The sequence below is a fragment of the Molothrus ater genome, chromosome 16 (assembly GCF_012460135.2).
Source record: "Molothrus ater isolate BHLD 08-10-18 breed brown headed cowbird chromosome 16, BPBGC_Mater_1.1, whole genome shotgun sequence".
Lineage (NCBI taxonomy): Eukaryota > Metazoa > Chordata > Aves > Passeriformes > Icteridae > Molothrus > Molothrus ater.
In genome coordinates, this window is record NC_050493.2 from 12,422,924 (window position 1) to 12,446,640 (window position 23,717).

The window sequence follows — 23,717 nt, forward strand, 5'->3', positions numbered from 1 at the left end:
GAAAGCTTCACTGCACCACCTCTTATCCACTGCTTTGAAAAAGCACACAAATTTACTCCAAAAAGAGCTCATTGCCTCCTCAAGTTATATTGTAAAACAATATTTTCCTTCATTCAAGGGAGAAAATAAAAACAATAAAAAGAAATGAACACTTGCTTTGTTCTCAAGGCACTGCTACCTCTTGAAAAGCAGCTTGTCCTTCAGGTACTATTGCAATATTTTAGCTCTGACAGCTGCTCTGTTGAGACATGAGTGCTGATAAAACAAAGCTTTGTCACTCCAGCTCCAGTACAATGCAATGCAGTCTCATGGCAGCAAGGAAAGAATTGAGGACAGTATGTGATGCATTGCTCTTGCATAACTTGTTTACCAAAAATCCCATTCCAAGTGTGGTGAGGACCAGCTGAAGCATCTAGATATGTTGATGGAGTTAATCTAAAGAATGGCTGGATGGGCAAGAACACTGCACAATGTACTTTAAGACAAGTATATTCTTTATACTTGCAAGTCATGCAGGCACTGCTGATGCTTAGTAAACAGCAAACAAACAAACAAATAAAAAGCTGCTTTTTCTATTTCCAAGAAGTTTTTTGTTGTATAGATTTTGTTTGTATAGAAACTTACCCTTCCTTCAGGCCTGCCTCTGCCTCTCTACTTGCATGTGGGATTTCAAGTAAATACTCAGCATGTGCTATCAATGAATGTAGGTCTATTAAGCAACACTCAGATGACCAAAAAGCTTTTGGTTGGTTGGGTTTTTGTGGTTTTGTTTTGTTTTTTTTTCTTTTAGTTAATGAAGGCTCTTATACTTTCCCAAACAAATATTAGACTCAATCAAGAAATATTGCAATGGAAAAGCATCTTCAGGGATCTGTAGCATTTAAAGGCAGCAGAGACTAAAAGCTGTTTAACACAGTCACTCTAATACAGGAAAAGGGGGAAACTGTAGAGGTCAGCAGCCTGGGCTCAGGAACTCCATCCCCTTCCAGAGGGTGCACAACCAACAGACACTGAAATAACAGCTCCTCACAGCCCTGCCCTGGCTCCTCTCTGCAATTACACAAGACAAAACCACAGAAGAACCTCTTCCTGCTGGAAACAATGTGAGTGGAGCAAGTCTGGGAGTGACCTTGGGCACTGCTGGAGCTGCACAGGAGGAGCTCACTGAGTGTCAGGGGTCCCACGAAGAGGCAAAGATTTTACTCAAGATTTTTACTGCCAAATCTCATCACAGTACAGAAAAAACCCTGCATCTATCTGTCTAGCTCCTTTATACTGAAAGATGTACAATATTTACCAACAAGCAACAAATGAACTAAATAAGTTCCTCTCAAATTAAGGAATTCATCTGTCAATAGCACAGACTAAATTCTGCTTATGTTTTAAAGAAACAGAACATTTTGCAAATCATTTCACTTACCCTTAGCTGTTCTCTTTCACAACTCATCTGTTGTTTTGAACTCTATAAGGGAAGAAAAAAAAATGCCAAAATAACTTGGAAAGCATAACATTCTTGCCACAACAAAGCTGCTAATCTATCTGTCTCACACATATAAATATTGGATATGCAACCATTTATCTAAAGACGATATTGTCCTGTGCATCCACACAGAATCATTATTGCAAAAATATATTTTATCAACTTATATTTTAATTAAATTAATGCCAGAACTCACAACAAAACTGAAGTAGAAAAGAATTTTGTTTAGATTTTAAACACCTGACTGGCAGTCCAGTTCAGGAAGAAGCTTGCCCCCTTTTTGTGCCCTATCACTAGTCTGTTGTATTTGTGAATATCCCACTACTTCTATATGAGAGAAATTCACAGCACAGCTCAGGAATAAAGATACATACGCTTCAAATAAGTGATAAAACACTTTCCCATGAAAACATCCAGCTCTAATCCAGTGTAAAAGTCACTCTGAACATTATTTGATTCTACAGCATTTTTTTTTTCCCATACTGCTGTTTGTGCTCTGCCAGACTGACAAGAAACTGCTCAGAGTGTGAGAGCTGCTGGCTGGGCAGGACCTCACTTCTTGTGACACCAGACAGGGGACAGTGGCAGCACAGCCTGGGACACCCCAACTCTGCCAGAGGGAGAAGGCTCCTCCAAGGAGAGCTCTGGAACAAAAACCACCCTGGAATGTCCATTCCCAGCCTGCCTCCCAGCTCCCAGGTGTGTAACTCAGCCATGCACCAGCACCTCTGGGACCAAACTTTGAAAGCTTTGCTCAGGAAGGCTCTCGGGTGTTGATCTGTCTGTGTGGAGAGAGGGGGTTTGTGTCTGGTTGGGTTTTGTTTTGGTTTTCTTCAGAAATAATTTTAGAAGCTTTAGGGAGCATAATTAGCCTTGAAAGTGTCATCCCTGTCAGTTCTGTCATTGGTGTAGATGGCAAACAAGCCATAAAACATGAAACTGGATGCAATGTTTCTGAGGATATCTTCAAAGGTTTGGAATACACTTCTCACTACTTTGTACTTAAAAACAGCTAAAACACCAACCAATACCCATTTGTATAAGATATTTTTACTCTCTAGTGATAATGAAAATGGCAACTTCTCAAAGCTAGGTTACTACAAACAAAATAAAACTGTCTGGTTTTCAGCACAGAAGGAGTCCTAAAAAGTACATTACAGGCTTAACCTTCTACTTGTACAGCAGAATTTGACAAGAGTCCCTGTATGAAAACACAAACCTAACAGAAACAAATGCTCTTTGAAGTTCCCAGCAGGGAGTAAGGAGTACAGGAATTCAGCATGAGTCTAATTACAATTCCCCTAAGGAGTCAAATTAAGTACAGCAGAAGTGACTGGCACTTGCAGACTAACAATGCCACACAATTCCACTTTTCAAAGTTCATGATTTTACACCATTTATGAGTCATTTTAAGGTTATATTAGTCCACATTGTAAGTGTGCTTGTATAAGTCTCAAAAGTTAATTTCAAATCTGAATTCCACATGAACCTCTTTACCTTGATTAAAATAAACAGAACGGAATATTTCAGTCGGAAGGGACCAACAGTGATGATCTGGTCAAAGTTAGAAGTGAGTTTGTCTTGTTCTGTTCAGGGCCTTTTTTTGTTATTTAGGTTTTCTCTGTGAAGAGATTTTAACCTCTGCTGGTGGGATGGAGGGAGGAGATTTGGAATGCAAGAAAGGTGAAATTTCTAAGGTAACAAGAACAAAGTGTATCAAATACTTGTAGAGGAGAACAAGGTTTATAGTTGTTGACTATTTAAGCAGATAGTTAATTTTGTGTTTTAGTTAGCAGATATTTGCTACTGCAATTTGAAACATAAAATACCTAATGTCTCAGACACCATAAGAAATTGTATTTAAGATGGGAAAGAAGTGTTTATGAACAGTGGGAGAATAGAACAGAGAAGCAATGGGTAAGTGAATAAGAAGATGACCACATCTTAACATCCAACTGCTCCTCCATATCTGGCAGGACAACCAAAATTAAAAAAAAAATAATCAAGTTACCTTAAAACAAACAGCTTTCATATGGATGTGAGAACACTATATTAAATTATCATTTGATTCAACCACCTGCATGATGCTCAGTTTACTCTGAAAGGTAAAAAACAACAGGGGGATGGAACACCCCAAATCCCTCGGTTCCAAGTTCAGCAAATGGTTGATTCCAAACTCTGTTTTAGCTACAACACCAAAATCCACTTCAGAGCTGGCTTCCCTCAGAGTGAACATCCATCTAGACAGCTCCCTCAGCTCCCTCCATCCTAGGAGCTTTCCAGAAAAAAAGCACCAAGGCTTAGTGATAAGGCATTATCAGGATGAGATTAAAGGGGAAAATAACAAACAAACCAAATTTACCTTAATGAAACAAACAAAAATATTTCATTGTTTAAACACAGATGCCATCTGTCTGTCCGGCCCTTTATTTGTCAGATCAAGTTTATTAAAATACATCTGGGAAAGGCTCATTTGAACACGAGCAGCTCTCTGAGCATTTCACCAGTGCCAAATTTGCTCTCTCATTTTGTCTTTTTCGTTATCTGTGCCAGTTTAAGAGAAACATCCTGGCAGTACTGAGCACTTAAGGGAAAACATAAATAATGCATTTACAATATGTAAACCTGTACAGATAAATGAGAAAAACTGAAAGCCATAACATATTTAATTAATGATCAAGAGAGCCTAGAAGCAAACCTTGTGCACATCCTGCAATTTTAAATACACTGCTTCTCAATCTTAAATTTACTTTGTTATGGCTCTGGACTCAATCATATGCAATTAACTATTTCTTTATTTTAGTACAAGACTGGTCAATATGTTGAGTGTCATTGTGTCAAGCTCTCACATATTATGAGTTTAGTGGAAGAATGCCTAAAAGACCCATTCACTTTAAAAGATTTTATCAAGGAAAAGCTTTGAAAAACTACAGGCTCCTTTATAGGAGTAAAATTTATGGCAGTTTTGAAGACACTTCTGCTGTCAGGCTCCATCATTTTAAACCAAAAAAGACCCTTTGGAAATACTGTGCAACCTGCTGGTGTCAATCCCCAGTGAGTGCAGGACTAGAATGGGGAAAGCAGTTTTATTTTCTTTAAATAACAGTAACAGGTGGGAGACTGAATATCTGTTAAATATATTTATCATTTATCCACTCTTCATAGAGACACACAGGCCCTGGCCATGAGGAAAATGGGACCCATGAATGAACAGATTGAGAGAACAACAGCATTACTGCAGGTTTTAGGGAACACCAACAGTCCATCTGGGAAGGTTTTTTTGCTCTCAAATTTGTAAAGTGTCATTTTAAAGAAAGGCTGAGGTGATGGGGAAAGGGAACAATAGGAGGGTAATAAGGTTATTTACAGAAAGTATCTGCTTAAATGTTAAAGAACATTTCTGTAGCAGTTCAACGCTCCCAAGCAGTGGTTCTACATTTTCAAATCCAAAATGTTTTCAGGATTTAGGTTATTTGAAACACAGCACAGTCCACTGGCTGAAAAATAATAGGTGAAAATTTAATGTCTTTTATCTTCTAGATATTTTACCATAAATAAACATGTGTGGTAAATCAAAGGGCCCCTAATATTTCTGCCGTTCTTTCTACACCTCAAAAACGACAGTGCAAGTAGGATTGCTAGAATTTCAATAATACATTTGTTTTTATTATTACAGTCAGTACCTACACAGGAACTGTGGAGCTGGAGATTGAGGTGAGCAAGCCCAGAGCCACAGTGCCTTTACCAGGACCCAGCTCCCAGCTGGTGACTGCCCACCCTCTGATTGAGAAATCATCTCTCTCATTCGCACACAGATTGAGCAGCTGAAATCAAAGCACAGATTGTCCTCTCACAGTTGTGTTTCACCAGGCACCGAGAGACAGTCCACACCATTTCAAACTAGCTGCACAATCCATCTGCCAGTGCTTCTCTCGTTAGACACTCATCTGACTGGAAAAGTCTTCTGACAGAAATTAAATGCTTGGGTTTGTTCCTTGCCACCTTACACACGTGCACTGCTGTATTCAATTTGGAAACAGATATTGCACTGCATCTTTTTATTACTTATTAGTGTTCATTATCTCACTGCCCCACAGAATTCAAGAGAAATAATACTCCAAGTTATTTAATATGTGGAAAAAGCACGGGCTTGTATATAAATGTATAAATAATACTGTGTATTAATCTAAACTGCCTCTCAGTACTACATTTGAAACCCCAAAACACAAGTGAAGAAACAACATCCATCCCAAGAGCTCACAAAGCCACAAAGTAGAGCCCAAGGTGCTCAAACAGAGGACTCATTAAAAATACCAGTAATTGCATAAATACACGGCATGAAATGAACTGGAAATGGGGATTTCAGAGCCTTTGGTAGTCACTTACAGCAACATCTAGAAGCTTTCAAGCATAACATCAGTGTTTCTTCCTCAAGGAGTAACTGGGATTGTCCTTTTCCACTACAAGGTGCCTCAATTTTCACGGACATGTCTCCTGAAAGCCCCCAGATGCTGAGGACACTCTAAGGAGGTGAGAATGTGCTGACAACCCACAGACTTGGCGTTCCATTGTGTTTCTAACACAAAGGGGTACACGGTGTATATGTCTATGAATATGCAAATTCTCACCAGAACAGAGAGCTTCGGGTTTCTCTTGGCTAGGTATGTGTGTTTGCATGCACAGAATTTTAATTTCCTGGGGTTTTATTACCACCATCAGTTATTGCACTCCAGCAGAGGCTGCAGGGACTGATTTATTCTCCAGTGCCCTTGGCTGGGTATTGTATATCGACTGGTGCTGCTGTCATAAATATATTTGGGTGAAGAACTGTCTCCAATTCTGTGGGTAATACTAAGCAGAGTTAAGGTTTCAAGTGTCACATACAAGTGGGTTTATTTCTACTGGAAGAAACAGGCAATTATTATGGCCCATTGAGCTCAGATTAAGCATTTCCATCAAAAAAAAAGAAAAAGAGCCTAGTGCTACAATCCTTGTAAAGCTGTAAATGCAAATGGGGACCATCTCATCATCCATAAAAAATAATCTATAGTTTTATAGGCTTTTCTCGCTCTCCTTTTCTTTTTGCCCTCAAATCAGCAACATATTCCAAACAGAACCATTTTATTGAGACAAGGAAAAGTAGAAATTCTCCAAAAATAAAAGAGAAACACTTTTAAAGATTTTTACATTAAAACAGTTTGTAGGCAATTATTTCCTTTTGCAAAATGGCTCCTTTAACCAAATGAGAAGTCTTAAAGTCCCATTTTTACCTTTCCTTACATGCAGGATAAGATATGTTTCTTCATCAAGATTTTCTATATTGCTTGAACATCATGGTTACCTAAAACAGGGGGTTTGGGTTTTTCTTTTTTCTATTTTTTTTTTGCTTTAATTTTTGTTTTCTTTGTATTTTAACAGCCCGAGCTGTATGCCCAAAGCATGCTGCAGATCACAGAGACAGAGATGGGACCAAATTTGCCTCTGGCTCCCTGAAAGTATTCAAGGAAACTTGAGGTGCTGCAGAATAGCCTGGAAATTCCTTTTCCAACATCGCCGTGAGTAAAATCGCTGCAGGGTGGCACAAGAGCAGCCAGCACTGCAGCTTTCCCTGTGCTCACATCCTGTCACACACTCAGTTCCCTGTGTTCAAACACTGTTTGGGAGCTGTGGGTCTTTGCCACGACCTTGTGGAAGGTTTGGTGCAGACCAGGACAGTGCTGGGTTTAATTCGGATCTGTGGATAACCAACCCTTGGACATTAATGCTCTGGAAACTACCTTACACAGGATTTCAGTATAAATTAAGAAAATTATCTTGAAGAAAATATGTTTTACAAGTACCATTCCAGAGAAACACTTGTGTGGGAAAGCCCCAAGACGAAATTCTGGATGCATGCTCTGCATGGAGCAATCCCATGAGAAACCTGATCTGTGGTTAGTATTCAAATATAAACTCCTTTTACACATAAAGGACTGGCCACTGTGCATTTAATTTCCCTGCATAGCACAGGAAATATTACACACAATAATCTGAAGGCAATGCAGTACAAAGAATAAATGGACACTATGAAAAGCATAATTAAAAATACTGTGATGTTAAAGCAGCAAGCAGTATAGAATTAAACTCTGTTACCTTACAGGGCAAACAGGCCCAAACCAAGCCTGGCACATTACAGGTGTTCCCCTCCTCACTGCAGCACAAACAATTCTTGTTTCATAAGCATATCGTTCTCACAAGAATTTACTCTTTTAAAATCTTGCACCTTTGGGGAAAAGGGTTTTATGTTGCTTTCCTTAAAGAGTCTACAGAAAAATAATTGCAGATAATGGTATGAATACCAATTAAGTGATAAACTCTAAAGCTAGTGTAAATATAGAATGAAGAAATTGGAGATACTAATTAGTATCTGTGTATCAGGTACTGCTGAATTCTGAGGGTCTGTATTACCCAAACAAGGCAATAAATCTGATGTGCTGCATAATAGGCTTTCTGAAGTAAACATAATAGACAGAGATGACAACTAAAAACTATAGGCCAAGAATGTATGGTAAAATTAAAACAGGGTTTAAGCAAAAAAACTCCACTTTACACAGAATTTTTTCTAGATAATTACTACCAGCCTATTCAGGTGGCAGTTATTCCAGCTGCAGGGAACAACTCAGAAAGACCCTTCAAGGCAGAGGAGAGAACAGCAGCCTGACAATGAGGATATCACTGGAGACAGGCATGGATTTCCAGACAATTACAAAGCCAGCTTTGTTACAAATTGCTCCTACAGACACGGCCTGGTGCTATCAGCAAACATCTGCAAGCCTCCTCACTGTGCTCGTGTGCTGATAAAAGTAAGCCAAGTTCTCACAGTCACCCATGCTTGACAAATTGCAAAAAACCCAAAACACAGCTTTTATCTGGCAGATCCACATTATTGGCTGGAGAGGTCATTACAGGAGGAACTGGTCTGAGCAAGCAGATATTGCCAGGTCAGCAAGAAGCCAATGAACTGACAGATACCCAGGCTTTCATTGGTGCCCTTCCTCAGAGCTGCTCTTTTTCCAATTAAAACATTCATCTTCAGTGTGTCATAAAGTGAAAGTCTCTGTGTGTATGGGTGTGTTTATATATTTTATATATGTAAAATAGTTTATTTTATATTAAGTGATCCAAAGCATACTAAATGGTCATTCTGCAGTATTAACCTCACAGATCAATCATCAGCAAATTGATCTGCAAAACTAACTTTATTCATGTGCAGATCAAAAAAGGAAAACCTTTGAATGTTTAATATTAACAACTATTTATATTCTAGGATTGTTTTTAAACTGATGGATAATTAATAGCATCCTATTATGGTGTAATTTACTTGGTTAATCAAGCTATTGATTTTTTTTATTTTGTTTTTGGTTTGGGTTTTGTTTCTTTATAGACACAGTTACAGAGATGTACTTTATATACATATTCTTGTCAGTAAAGTTTGAATGCAAAAAAGAGGTGAAGACCATGAAGTGCATTAAAATTACAGTCTGTTCTCATCTATCACTCTACCTACAACTTGACATTTTGGTGGATAACTTCATTACTTATGGAACACATACGTGCTGCTTATCTTCAGCTCTCGGGAGAGAATTTCAAGGATGTGAATGCAAGATGAAAGTTGGTCATTAGTATCCACACACATTTTCAATAGGCCAATAGGGGTAATTTAAGGCATTAATGACATTTAGATACCTTTCTGTTTTGTACTGGAAATGCAGTGCCAGGTTCTGTGCTTGCACACACAAATCAAAACACAAGTGTTGTGCTCTTTGCCACACTCATCATGGGTTTTTTTGCTATGAATCTTTTGAGAGAAGCAGAGGTTGCCTTTGCTGCACTAATTTATCAAGTTGTGGACTCTGCAGGTGAGATTCTTTCCCTGAAGCACAGCAAGGATGTGTAGGAATTATGCTTTTGTGAAGTTTAGAGAGAGAACTTCACACCCTGTGTGTGATGCTCGGTAAATACTCCCAAAATCAGGAGTGTGTTTTCTTTGGTTTTAAATCACTTAGTCCCAGAGGGTAAAACCTGTCTGTGCCCCAGCACTGGGGCTGCTCTGAGCCTCACAGCACAAGCCCACCTGGCTCTGCATCAGGGCTCACCCCCCTCTCCATCCCACAGCTCCTCTGGCCATTTCTGTGTGTGCAAGAAGCGTGAATCAGCAGAAAGAGGAGGCAGAAATTTAATGAGCTCTAGGACCAAGCCTGCCATAAGGAGAGTTTTACATAGTTTTTTACAGCTCAGGTAATGTTCCTCAGTGGAACTGTTGGTTGCACAAGCAGGCAGAATGTTTGGCTCTCAGAGCCACAAACCAATCTCTTTGGAAAGCTGTTGACACTCACTCAGAGCCCATGTAAAAAACCCTGGTTTGGTTCTGATTTGTGCTGTAAATCTCACTTCCCAGAGGCAGTGCTTTGCCCTTGCTTACAGCAACAGAATTGAAGAGGAACTCTACTGAAATGAGTAGCTCAGACTCAGTGATTTAAAGAGGAGTAAAACTCTTCTGGCAGTCATCTGAAGAATAAATCCTGTTCCTTGCATTTACAAAATTGCTCATAGATTCACTGTGTCTCAGAGCATTCCAGAGATGTGGCAAGGCAGTGCAAATGCTTCTGGTGCTTACATCCAAGTATCATTATGTAACAACTTGCAAGAGTTTTCCAGGTTCATGATACCAGTAAGAAATCACAGATGTCATTTTGGACTAGGGTTAAAGATCCCCTACAACCCAGTGTATTCTATGATTCTAAATAAGCAATACAAGCAAAGCACTGATGCCTTAAGATTTTGGCTTTTATATTTTTCAAATTCTATACTGCATTAGTGCACAACTCTGAACTCCATATAAAGTGTAGTTATCTGTCTTGACGTTTTGGTCAGACAGAACAATCCCTCTGGGATTGTTGGATCCAAAGACACACCACAGCCTCAGGCCCTGAAGTATAAACAAAAATGAGCTGGGAGGAGTGAACTGGGGCTAAATTACTTCACTAGCTGAAGCTGTAATTGGAGGATTAACCCCTGATGTGTAAATGGACCAAACTTATAACTGTGTGAAAAACTCGTGCCCATCATCCATCCTGGGTGCAGCCTCTGGCAGGCTTTGACTGCCCAAGGTGTATCTATTGAAGGCCCTCAATAAATACCCACTTCTATTCTCTTCACTCTGTCTAGCCCCTGTTCCAGGGGGCCTCTCCAAGGCACCAGCACAGGCCATGCAGTGTGAGCAGGCACAGGCACAGTGCCACTGCTCTCATGCAGCACTGCTGGCCAGGGCGAGCACAGGTGGGCAAGGCTGTCCCTCACACTGTCCCACAGAAGGACTGCACAGCTGGGATTTGCACCTTATTCACTTTAGCCACACACTGACTCCGCGTCACTGACACATTCCCTGAAAAACACCTGCGCCAGGATTTTTCTCCTGAGAAGCTGAGAGGCCTCAGAAATGAAAAGTAAACAATAATTATCTGATTGCTTACCAACAGGTGCATCTTTGATTGGTTCCATGTGCATTGTTTTTACTTAGTGGCCAATCATGGCCAGCTGTGTCAGGACTGGTCAGTCACAGGTTTTTTATCATTCATTCCTTTCCAGCCTTCTGATGTCTCCTTTCTCTTTTCTTTAGTATAGTTTCAGTATAGCATTTTCTTTTAATATAATAAAATGTCATAAACATGGAGTCAAGGTTCTCATCTCTTCCCTCATCCTGGGGACCCTCAAACACCACCACAACTCTGCACACCCTTGCTCAGCTGAAGAGCTGCACCTTGAAGGAATTGCTTTCTGAATGGCCCAAATTCTTTTCCTTCCTGGGGAGATGGACCTTTCACACCCTGGCAATATTTAACTGACCTCCCCATTTGCCCATGGCTACCAAGTGAAACAGCTCACGACAAAGCCAAAGTTTCCTGGAGCCTGCAGCATTGGCATGCTGAGAGCAAAGTGTTTTATTCTGCACAACAGCCACAGCCAATAACTGCACAGGGAGGGAAGGGCAGAGTACCTTAATCTCCTCTCCTAAACAGCTTAACTAACTACAGGAGATGCAGTGCCTGGCATTCAATAACTACTCAGTGCTTTGACTTGTTCCAGGAACGCATTACAGAGACTGTCAATAAACTTTAATTAGCAATATATTTTTAGTGGCACTGCTACAGCTTGCTGCAATGAAACATTTCTCCCAAGAATTTCTAAAGCTTTCCTAAAAGAAACCTTGACACTTAATAATGAAAGACATTTAGAGATTGTCATATAACAGCATCCATTAGGGCACTGTATACTTCTCACTCACAAGTGGTAAGGTTACCTTGAACATGTAACTCTCATTTAAAGTAGTCTACTCTTCTGTTAAGAAAATGAGCAATCACTGGTAAAAATCAGGCGCAGCTGACAAAGTTAAACACTTTCTTTCACCTTTTAATGAGACCACAGCAGTGGCCTTACTGTCCTAAAAATAGCAAAGGAGAGGGAAACATTTAAAACTTGTGTATGTGTGTGCACCTGCATGCACAGCCAGGCTCATTTTGCAAATGAAATGTCACGTTCTTCAACGACCTCCAGGATAACAAGCTTGAAATTGTAGCTTCAAAACTGTATAGTGTCTATACCTTTGGAAAGAATTGCAATGGAACATTGCATGCCATCCTCATGCATCAAAGTGCTGCTCCCAACAGCTCTAGAAAACTTTGTGATGAGGTGAGGTAAACTGTGACCTGAAATCCTGTCCCTTAAGAAGGCAGAGAGAAATCTTTTACTGTATAAACATGAAAGATCTAAATACCACCTCTTTTTGCAATAAATATAGCCCCTTTTCTTCACATAACTATACATATCTTCCCTTTTCTGCCACACCTTGGCCCAGAATGAAAGTCATCAAGGACAAAGAATCCATCTACAAGTTCTGTCACATTTATCTACAGCTCTACATAGAATAGAGAGGGAGAGGGGGAGAGAGAAGCATCTCTTCTACCTGCATGTGTGTTTCCATTACAGGAGGGAACAAACCAAACCGTGGTATTAATGACTAATTCCAGCACCACAGTGCACATGATCGATAGAATAACTGCACACCCCATCCAGAAGGAACATTTCACCTTCATTTGCATGCAGGTAACACTCCCAGTGTGGTGCTCCAGCCTGTGTGTTCAATACACCACAGCTGTAGCCTCAAGCAAGGTGTAATTTACACTCTGCTTTTCATTCATTTCACCTCCACTGTTTGCAACCATCCTGTGCTGCTTTTACACATGAACTTCTAGAACTTCGCACACTAAACTTTGCAATGAGCTAAACGTGCAATACTACAAACAGTATTCTGATCTGCATATTATTGCTTTTTCTGCTCCCTTTTCCCCCCAGAAACGCTGTACTAACACACGTGAAGAAGCCAAGTGGAGCCAAGGCCCTGAGGCTGAGTCCCACACGTGCAGGAGTGTGCACATGGCCTGAGAGGTGCTGGGTCGAGCTGCTCCAACTGAAACCCCTGTTCAGGCAGCTCACTGTCACCCCAAACTGCTCCCACTGAAGCAGGAACAACAAAGCACCAGCAGAAATCACTTGGAGCTCCTCAAAGCTCTGATGTTGGTGGCCCTTGGAGAGAGCTGTGAGCAGGAGAATTGCAAAGAGCAGGAGCAGCACTGTGCAGCTCTGCGTGGTTATTCAGGTTAATCTGGCCCAGTGGACCCAAGGTCCAAACAAACTCATTATTTTTAAGCTAGGGAGCCTTCAGGTGTGCCACATTTTTGAGCCTGGGATTAGTTTATGAGACAAAACGATTTTTAGTGCTATGATGCAGAAGCCATTCTAGCCTGCTAACTACCTGAAACACTGAGATCAATTCTGAGAGTAAAACATCAATTACCTCACTTACTGAGACAGGATAAGCAGCAATTAAAAGGGTAGGGAATGCTGCTCTGCATGAGGTTACTTGTCTGGTTTTTCAGTGTATCACAGCAATTGTTTTGATTTCTAATTGTATCTAGAAACTGGAATTCAGGCCCTTTACACCTCAGTGTGCATGTTCTGAGACAGGGGTGTCTCATTACTAAAATAAAAATTCCTGATGTGTCTCAAGCAAGCACACACAATTGCAAACAACAATTAATTTCCATTGTGAAAAGATATTTTGGCTTAAGAATTATGACCTGGGCTCAGCTACACTGTAATACCCGTCATAGACAAAGTCTAAACTATGGCATTTCTGGTATTTAACACCCACCCACATAAAGAAATAAATCCTGCAGGAACTGAGCACCTCTAGAGAAAACACAGCCTTGGCATTGCATCTGCTGCTTGGCAAGAAGGTCTCTGAAGTTTTGCAAGTTCAGGAAGGTCATGGGAGATTGCTGAAAGCCTGGAAACAGCAAGTGTCCAACACAGGAGGGAAAGAGCTGCTGTTGGCTCACACCAAGCAGCACTGACAAACTGGGCACAGGTCAGCAAGAGCCTCACACAGGTCCAGAGCCAGCAAAAACTAATTTAAGTGACCAAACAGGCCATATATGTACATTTAGCAACCTGGAACAGGTGTCCTTCCATACCTAGAGCTGGGTACAAACCCTGTGATGGAAGCAGACCTTCATCAGATTTGCCAGATCAGCAACAGCAATGGAAAGCTCTGCAGGGATGCTCTGCTCAGTAGTACCCAGACAGGCTCTCTAAACTCCTCCAGCTGCTGGGATGGGGTTTTTAGGAACCTGAGCTGTCCCCAGAACCTGCAGCAGCCAATTGCCACAGTGAGAGAGCTGGAGACCCCAAGTCACAGAGATTCAGTGGCTCTAAACCATCCACATGGTAAAGCTCTTCAAATAAAGCTCCATTTTTAAAAGTATAATTTAAAAAAAACTCCTTCCATTGTAAACAAAGACAAAAATCTATTCTACAACATCAGACTTTGCACAAAACTGGATATTTTTTCCCCCAATTTTTTCCCTTTTCCCCAGTCTGAGCCTCTCAGTGTACCTCTGTCTGGTTGTTGGTGAAGATAAAAAATGGGAAACCTCCTTGTGCACTGTGAAAAAGATAAAGATAAAAAAATGGGAAAGCTCTTGTAAAAATGGGAAACCTCCTTGTGGGCTGTGCCCTTGGCAGGTGTGCAGCAGGGTGACAGGTTACAGATTGGCAGGAGAGCCACACTTCTCCCTCAGTGCCTGCTGCTCATGCTAGGAAGGAGCAATAATTCATTAAAACGACTGCACACATTTCTTTACTAAATAAAGCCAGGCTTAAAATACATCATGGAGATGCCTTGTTGCTTGTGGTGCTGGTTTTTTGTTTGTGTTTTTTTTTTTTTTCCTAAGGCTTTTCATTTGATTCCTGAAACACTGTAATTCATATGTGCACATTTAGCAACCTGTGGACTTGGGATTAATAACACTGCAAAGAAGGGGAAAAAACCACGAAGCAACTTTACCTGTCCAAGACTGATAGATATCAATCATGAGAATTCTTTCTACCTAAAGGGAATTAAAAAAAAAAGTTGATTTTATAAAAACAACAAATTGTGAGCATCTATTAAAGAGATTTTTTTCTTTTCCTGCATATTTTATAGTGGTTCTCAGTGCTGCTCAATTCCTGGAGCTGAATCTCCTGAGTAAGCACTATTTGACCATATCTTAGAGAGTGTGTGTGTGTGGTTTGCATTCTAAGGCTGGGGCCAACATTGATTTTATTTCCTCTTAGTATTTTATAGTTATTAGACTGCGACAATTTTTTTTTTTTGTAAGTCAAGTATGGATTTAAAAACGGAAGCCAAGAAGGAAAGGTACTGCATCTGTACTATGCCATAAATATAATATATTTGTGATTTCTTTTTTTTTAATTAATTTTTTTTTGCTGTTACAGTTAGAGGGGAGATAACTGTGTGCTTAGTTTATGTAGCAGCTCCTCTGCAAAGCCAAGGGAGACTTTGAAGCCCTGGAAACAGCCATGGAGTGCTGGTCTGGCCTCTCCCTGCACTTCAGCAGCTGTTTTCTCCTTGCTTTACAAGGAACAGCGTTGCCACCATCTGTCTTTAGGAGAAAAGAAACTGAAAACACACACAAAAACCCAAAACCAAACCAAACCAGTTGCAAAACCAAACCTATCAAGAAAGAAAAAAAAAAAAAAAGGGAAATGCTTTTCTCAGAACAAGTCAATAGCATAAGTGAAATGGGGGTGTGGGAAAGGATTGATATCCATATCTATAGGGATTATAATAGGAAATGGATTCAGTGAAACACAAAATAAAAGCAAGGGAGGAGTTTGTCTGCATTTTAAATAGCTTTGCTATCATTATCTAAATACCCATCTCCATGAGAAATAAGACAAACTTGGCATTTCACGGGGAGAGTGGGGAAGGAAGATGAGCAACTATTGGTTCTATTTGATAGTTCTGAACTAATTATATAAGAAATATGTCTATAATCATTTCTTTTTGAAAAGAAAATAAGTTCAGCAGCTATCCAGGTATTAGAAAAAGCATCTTAAAGGTTTCATACATTCTTGTTGTACAGGTCATGTTCCAGCTTCAGTAATGTGGAATGCCCGGGGCCCAGAGAACAAGAGAAGAACTATTCTTCGTTACCAGGTTATATAAAATCCCTCTCTGATGTCTGGAATTATTCTCTAAAAATGAAAAAGAACACTGCAGTCCATTTTCACTGCATTTTACTCCTTGTAGTGCTCAATAACCAAGTTTCAAAACCCATTTTTCCTCTGCTGTTCAGAGGCAAGGAGGAACACAGGAATAGTGAGAAATTCCCCTTGGTAGTCAGCTCTCACTGAGCTGGACCACCCCACACAGGATCAGGACAGCACAGATAAAATCTCCCTAAAAGCAGTAAATATTCTCTTGATTGGACTGCTGGCACCCTGTCACTTCCTGCAGGAGCTAAACTGATTCTAGATGGAATATCAAGCACTGTGTTCTAGCAGAGCTGGAGTCACTTTCAGCCTAGCACCGAGCGGTTGAAATGAGGCTTTTCCTCCCCTACTGAACTCTCAGCTCACACATCCCAGAGCAGTCAGAGCTTCTCAGCCCATGCCCAGAGCTGCCCCCAACCCACAGCAGCTCGTGCCAGCTCCCTTCCCTGCTCCAGCAGCCCTCAGCTGAGAAATGCCACCTGCATGGCCTCAAGGAGATGGAAAAAACAGCACAGAACATTTCAATTATTAATGCATTATTGCTGACAAGCTTGACACTATGTTCTGCTATTTACAGGTTTCCAAAAGCTGATATTCTCCCCCTGTGACTGCCAGTAAAATGTAGCCACATACATGTTTAAAATGGTATTATCATGCACAACACCAGTGGAAAAAGATATCCTCACCACCGATGTTTAGGTCTAAGAGCATCCCACAAGACAAATAAAGAGTGCAAAACTCCCACAAATATGTACTGAGCTTAAGAATCAGGGCCTGTTTCAACATGAGAGCAATTCTGCTGTTAAATACCAAAAAAACTGCACCACCAGTCCAAACCCTTCCCAGTGGTACCCAGCTGAACCTGACACTTGGCCTCAGCTGGAAGAGAAACAAGCAGGGTGTCAGCAGAACTGAGGATCAACATGGTGACTTTTATTGCTCTGGAAATTGTTCTAAATAAATAAATAAATGAAAACCAACCCTTTCTTTTTTTTACCTTGCAAGAGTCTGTATTTAAGAGACAAATATGGCAAATCATAGGAGGGGAAAAAAGAGGGAACATTCTGCTTTCCTTTAATATCTAGATCATGTTAATTGATCCCAGTAGAGCCCCTCATTGCCAGACTACTGCAATTAGCTCACTGATTTCTGTATTTGTATGATCTTGCTTCTGCTAATTACAGATGAAACAATCCTTTGGAGGAGGTCAAAATTCCCCTCTCTTTTCCTGGGGAAAAGCATTAACAACTTTTCAAACACTTGCAAGTTTGTAAGACCTTCCAAGGTCACCATTTGCATTATAAGTTTTAGTTCAAGGGCACGACTCAGAAATTAGCAAAGGCAATGACACCGAGCAAGGCAAGGAGAGGCAGCAGCACCTTGTCCCTGCAGCTCCATGGAACAGCCAGATTCCCTGCAAAAAGCATGGTTCTTCACCTGCCCAGTCCTATGTGCCATGGACTAAGTTTTAGCTGTTTGTGAAAAATGAAAAATAATGAAAAATTAAGAATAAAAAAAAAAAAAACAGAATAAAAAACTAAAAATGTGTGTGACAGAGGCTCTAAGATACTTCATTGCAGGTACCACAAACAGTCACAGAATCCCAGAATGGTTTGGGTTGGAAGGGACCTCAAAAATCATCCAGTGCCACCCCTGCCATGGCAGGGACACCTCCCACTGTCCCAGCCTGGCCTTGGGCACTGCCAGGGATCCAGGGGCAGCCACAGCTGCTCTGGGCACCTGTGCCAGGGCCTGCCCACCCTCACAGGGAACAATTCCTTCCTAAAATCAAACCTAGCTCTGCCCTCTGACAGCTTAAAGCCATTCCTGCTTGGCTGTCCCTGCTCAGGACTGTCTGTGAGCATTTGCACACACCCCTGGAATGATGTTAAACTGCTGACAGCCAAATTCAGCATTTACAGAAGCGTCTCTGCTATGAAGATACCATGTCATAACTTCACAGATGACTGGTGGCATCTGACAACTTCTTTGAGAGAAAAGAAAAAAAAAATTAAAAGAAACCATTGCTGGAGTCAGTTTGTTTGGACCAATGCCTTCAGGTTATCCATTACTACTCCAGTCTTAGCAAAGTGTCTTCGTCTTGCATAATATTGAGGTGTTTTGCCTTTTTGCCTCAAATAACCGCAGTAATCTCAAAGAGAGGAGGGAAAATATCTGCACTCTTTCACTTAGACTTCACAGAATTATTCATAGCAGCTTGCAAGTCTACTGGGATTATTCAAAACTTGAAAAGAAACCCAATATTTCTATTCTAATATTGCATGTACAGCTCTGCAGCAATTATAAAACACACTGCTCAGTACTTTCCTTAACATAGGCTGGCTTGAAATTAATTGTTCTGGAAAGAAGTAAGTAGATCTCATTTACTGCTGGAACATAACTTGAATACAGTTTTTATGTATTAAAATTATTCCCTGGTGGCTAAAGGGAACGAACAAAGTCTCAGGGAAGGCAAGGGTTTGTTCCACAGCAATTAGCTACCATCACAGGGTCTCAAGTCCCCTTCTCTTTATTATTACTCCTATGATGGGAGGTCAAAGTGAACTCTTAACACTTCACACAACCCAAACTAGCTTTAGAAAATACACTTCACACAATCAAAACTAAGTTTAGAAAATACACACTCCACCAGGCCATTCCTCACAGAAAGAGATGCTATTAATCTAAACTGTAGCCACAGGTCTGGCTGTACTTACATTAACAAAAATCCATTCCTCCTCCAATCAACACCTAACACTGACCAGACTGAAATTAGTAAACATGGGCACAAGTTAACTAAATTTGAATTCTGTTAGAAGTATTATTTTTCCCATCAGGTCTTGAAGCCTTTCAAAAAGCAAACTGATTTGCAGCCCAGGTGGCTGGTGGCCCACAGCTCAGCAATGGTCCTTGCTGAGCAAGAGACCAGGCACCAGGGTTCAAAGGCCCACAGTTAACTGGAGATCTTGCACACATCTTAATATTCATAGCTGGCTTGATTAAAAGACATGGTTTCACATGAATTTAAGGACCATCTTTTGAAGCCAGCCAAGCTGCAGTGTTGGAGTGCCACTTAAGGTGGTGTTTAATCAGGAGAACGGCGGCGGCGCTGCCCGACGAGGCTGCCTCCACTGCTGCCTGCTCCATTTTTCCCCATAATTGCAGGATATACTTTACTGTGACAGGGGCCCAAGCAGTGGAATTCCAATATGCAATCCATCAGGTTCTCCATTATTGGATTAGCTGGATGTGGCATCATTACCGCTGCACTTTCATGCCTATCATTGATCGTGGCGTTGCTTCTATTTCGCAATTAATGCAAGTCAGCTGGATTGATCAATCTTCTGATGAGTTTGAGCCACAGTCAATATATTCTTATGGCTCTGTGCTACTGATCTGTATGTTTTATAGCTGTGCCTCAGGATTTGTCATTCTGGCTACACATTTTCTTGGTTTTTTGTTTTCCTTTTCCTTTAGATACTCCTGCTCCCACCTTGCTGCCTAAACCACAAAGCGTTTATGAATGACTCACGTCACATGAAAAAAACAGGGGGTAACTAAATTCATCACTGGAAACAATTTTCTTTAAAAAAAATAAATAAATCACACTCTTGAGTTGGCTCAGCAGCAGCCAGTCTGAAAGCTGAATGCTGAAAACACTGAGCTTCCAAGGAATTGCAGAGATTTCGTACGAGTGCAAGAGCTGTCATTCCTTGCTTCCCCTGACAGTAGCTTTGTGAGATGTGGAGATTTGTTAACAACTTGACTGTTAATATCTTTCTAACACCATGATAACTCTAATTGCATTTTAAACCTTACTCTTCTTTCAGAGGGTAAAGAAGCGTGCAGGAAAATCTCTTGACAGTGAGAGGGAAAATGAAATGATGGGGCATTAGGAGAACAGGGAACCACAATATTTGCCTCACATCATTCCTGTTACCCAGTGTCACAAACATTGCTGTCCATTTTTGAAAATTTTCTTTACAGAGGAGAATAAAGTTGCTGTCATTTTCTAATAAAAGACAGACTGTACATAAAAGTGCAATAATATACTTCTGAATATTCTTTGTAAATGTGTCTTTTATCTGCCTGTTACAGAACATACCCAGATCAATGCCTGTACTTTTTAATGTCTATAAAAATAATGTGATTAAAAAAAAAACCAAAAAACCACAAAACCAAAACACCAGCGAGCCAGAAAAACCCAAACGAAAAGTCAGCAAACACAAACCAAACTAAACCAACCTGAAAGTTGAAAGAGAGATATTAATGCTGGTTCACAATTAGAGTTCCATTTCCATTCATCTATATCCCATTATAAGAAGCCTCAATTAACAGGAGATGCCAAATTAATATATAAGAAAGTGAACTGAAAGTTGGACAAAGAGTAAAGTAAGTTAATGAAAACATTCAAATTAGAGTTTGGACATTCTGGACTGGATTGCACACACAATGCCCTCATCAAATGAAGAATAATTCCTTTTTTTCATCACTCTCTCATCTGATTACCAAAGCTAGGACTGGTGAGAACTACAAGGTACTAGCAGTGATAATTACAGTGCAGTTTTGTGACAGCAACACCACAGTTTTAAATACCTTGTTTCATCTTGTAGAATCTCAACTTAGAGGTAAAAGCCACTTAAGAAGCCTCTTTATGAAGCCACAACTGAAGCCTTTCAACAATTTATTCCAATTCAAAAAGCAAAACAACCTCTGAACCATTTTTTTCTGTAAGCCCTGAAAATACCACCAACACAGGAAGGAAAAGGAACACACTGTCTGACAGGTGGAAATGCTCTGTTAAATATAAAATTAGTTTTATTCAAAGCAAGTAATGTTCTCCCTTAAACATGCTGGCTTTGAAGAGAGCAGGCATTTCACATTATCCATACATAATTCAGTCCCACTGAAAGGGCTCCACCTAAACTATTTTCCATTGCATTCCTAGGAAATTTGGAATAGAAAAGACACAAGTTGTGCCTTAAACAGGGATAAAGTAATACACCATTGAGCTGTTAGAGAGGTTCCAAAGGCACTTGGAAAACCAAGGAGCAACCCTTTCCCACCAGTGCCAGGCAGAGCAGGATCACTGCTGGAATCACTGGTTTCTCCACCTGGAAAAACATGAACTAAGCAACATGCCAAATCATTTGAAGTCTATTTAAGTCTTAAATTAGTTCATGAATCTATATTTAGGCTGCCTACATATATGGCCTGGATTTAGAAATGCAGAGCACAGCAAATCTTAGCACTGTACCCAAAAGTGCTCACATCTTTCAGGAATCAGGCCATTATATTTAGATGCCTAATTATGGGTACGAGATTTGAACAAACTTAGCCTTGAGAATTTTAGCCTAGGTAGGTGCATATGACATCACAAAGGTTTTGAAGTTGCTCTGAGATATGATACACTATGGCAGAGAGCTCATATTATTCATGTAAAAGTTAAAAAAACCCCACCTGGTAATTATAAATATATTACAATTTAATATGCTGGGTAAATACAGAGAAAAAAAAATCCCTATTTTATTTCTGTTAAAAAGACTACAGTATTTCAGGTGCAAAGGGAAACAAATTAACATTCTATTTAATCCTGTAACCAGAAGATACATGCTAAGCACAGAAACTCTTCTGTTTCAGGAAAATTGGCAATGAGGTATCAAATAAAGACAACTCTAAAAATAAGGTGATAATTATTCTTAGTGTGCAAATAATTTTTAATTTCTCAGATATTTGGGGTTTTATTTTACATCACAGCATATTTCAAAGAGTATTGGAAAGCAATCCCAAATCTTGCAACTAAAAGATTGATAATGAATTTTTAAATTGTAACTACAAGTCCATTCTGTGAGGAAAACATGGTTTTTTGGGGTTTTTTTTTGGTATTTTCAAGAGGGAATCAGCTGCTTTCTCTTTTTTTTCCTTATGTAGTCACCAAATGACTCAGTCTACTGGCAAATATGGAAATTAAAATGTTTTGGTTCTGACATTGGTGTAAGCTGTTGGAGCCATGTCAGAGTTTCAAACAGAATCCTTTGCTTTTCTGAACTAATTCCCTTTCCAAGGGGCGATGGCTGCACTCTGGCCTAATGCACTGCAGAGATCCCTGCGGGTTTGCTCCCACAGAAAAGCTCAGCTTTATCAAACTCCGCACAGAAAAGCTCAGCTTTATAAAACTCCCCACAGAAAAGCTCAGCTTTATCAAACTCCCCTTTATAAAACTCCCCACAGAAAAGCTCAGCTTTATCAAACTCCCATGAGCACCAGGGGAGGCTGAGCCCAGCTCCTCACACAGCCACAAAAATCCCTGGGGGTCAGGTGGGCTCTAAAGCCACAGCAGGAATGCAAAACTGGTGTGACTTCCTCTGCTGCTGTCTGTATTTTTTTGGATAACTAGTGCAAATGTATTTTTGTTTTCAGGAACGCAGCAAGAAAAAAAGGAGCCAACCAGAATAGTAAATTTTTAACATTGCTGTGATTTATGTTTGGGATGTGCTTGCCCAGTAAAACAAGGAAGGGCATCAGGAATTTAGATGGATGTGAATTCAAAGCAATTTCCAGGAAAAGCTGCATGGCTACACAGACTAAAACTCCATCAATTACCCAACCTGTAAAAATCCCTAACAATAAACGTTTCATATATCCATAAATCCTTAATTGTCTTTTACAGTAAAAAGGAATGAACCAAATCTTTTTGATTTCAAATTTTTTATGGAAATGACAGAAAAAGAACACTGCAGGCATCATATACAAAAGAAATATCCCCTCCCTGGGCCTACTCTTGTGGGTTTTGAGTTCTTGCATGGGCAAAAGGCAGAGTGAGAATGCACACCCAGGCAGGCAGCTCAGATACCAGGATACACACACTCACCTTCTGTTTCTACCTCCGCAAATAAATGTTCATTACTTTTTCAAAGGAAATGACAAGTAATTTATGAGGTAATACACATAAATGCTCCAAGCACGAGAAAACACAGCTTTCAAATAACGCAAAGAAACTTATGTCTCTGTGGACTTCACAGGCATTGCCAGGTTCTCTGGTGCAGAGGTGTAGTATAAATACTATAAAATGCAGTAGAAAGCATTAAGCAAGACACACTTCCTGCTGAATTATAGATGTAATCAAAATGAGCAAACACACAACATCACTCTTCACCATGCTTGTCTTCCTAGAGAATTTAAGCTGAGGCTCCAGTTTTTGTGTTCCGTGGGTTTTATGCCCTCTCCATTGTTTACCTAAGAGATTCTGAGTTTCATAACATGTCATAGCACATCATAAAAAAGCTATAAACCTGGATGTTTCTCTTGAAAGTCATAGATCAAGTTCCCACCAACACCAGCCCCAGGAACTGATTCTGATTCCAGTTATATCTATGTTTCATTGCTTATGTTTTAACACCATTTTAAATATTTACTTAGCATCTTTCTAAAGACAGAGCCGGTGTCATTAAATCAGAAAGCAGAATTGTGTTATGGAAATTGTAATCATTACAGCTTGACCTAAAACTGCTAATGCAGGCTTTTCTGTCGTCTAATTTTGCAGCCAGAGAAGCAGTTTCCTGTGGCTCACTGATCCTCACAA

The 23,717-nt window shown here is 40.2% G+C and overlaps 1 protein-coding gene across 22 annotated transcripts in view; it reads right to left on the reverse strand.

Annotated features, from left to right (window-relative positions):
* Nucleotides 1-23,717, reverse strand: part of RBFOX1 (RNA binding fox-1 homolog 1) — a 1,183,000-nt gene that overhangs the window by 369,162 nt on the left and 790,121 nt on the right. For 19 of the 22 annotated variants that reach the window (XM_036392503.2, XM_054516565.1, XM_054516560.1 and 16 more), the window contains one exon: nucleotides 1,421-1,462. The exons of the other annotated variants lie outside the window; for them this stretch is intronic. In XM_036392503.2, coding sequence (XP_036248396.1) covers nucleotides 1,421-1,462 — 42 coding nt within the window. The remainder of the gene's footprint in view (nucleotides 1-1,420; nucleotides 1,463-23,717) is intronic. 22 annotated transcript variants of the gene reach the window in all.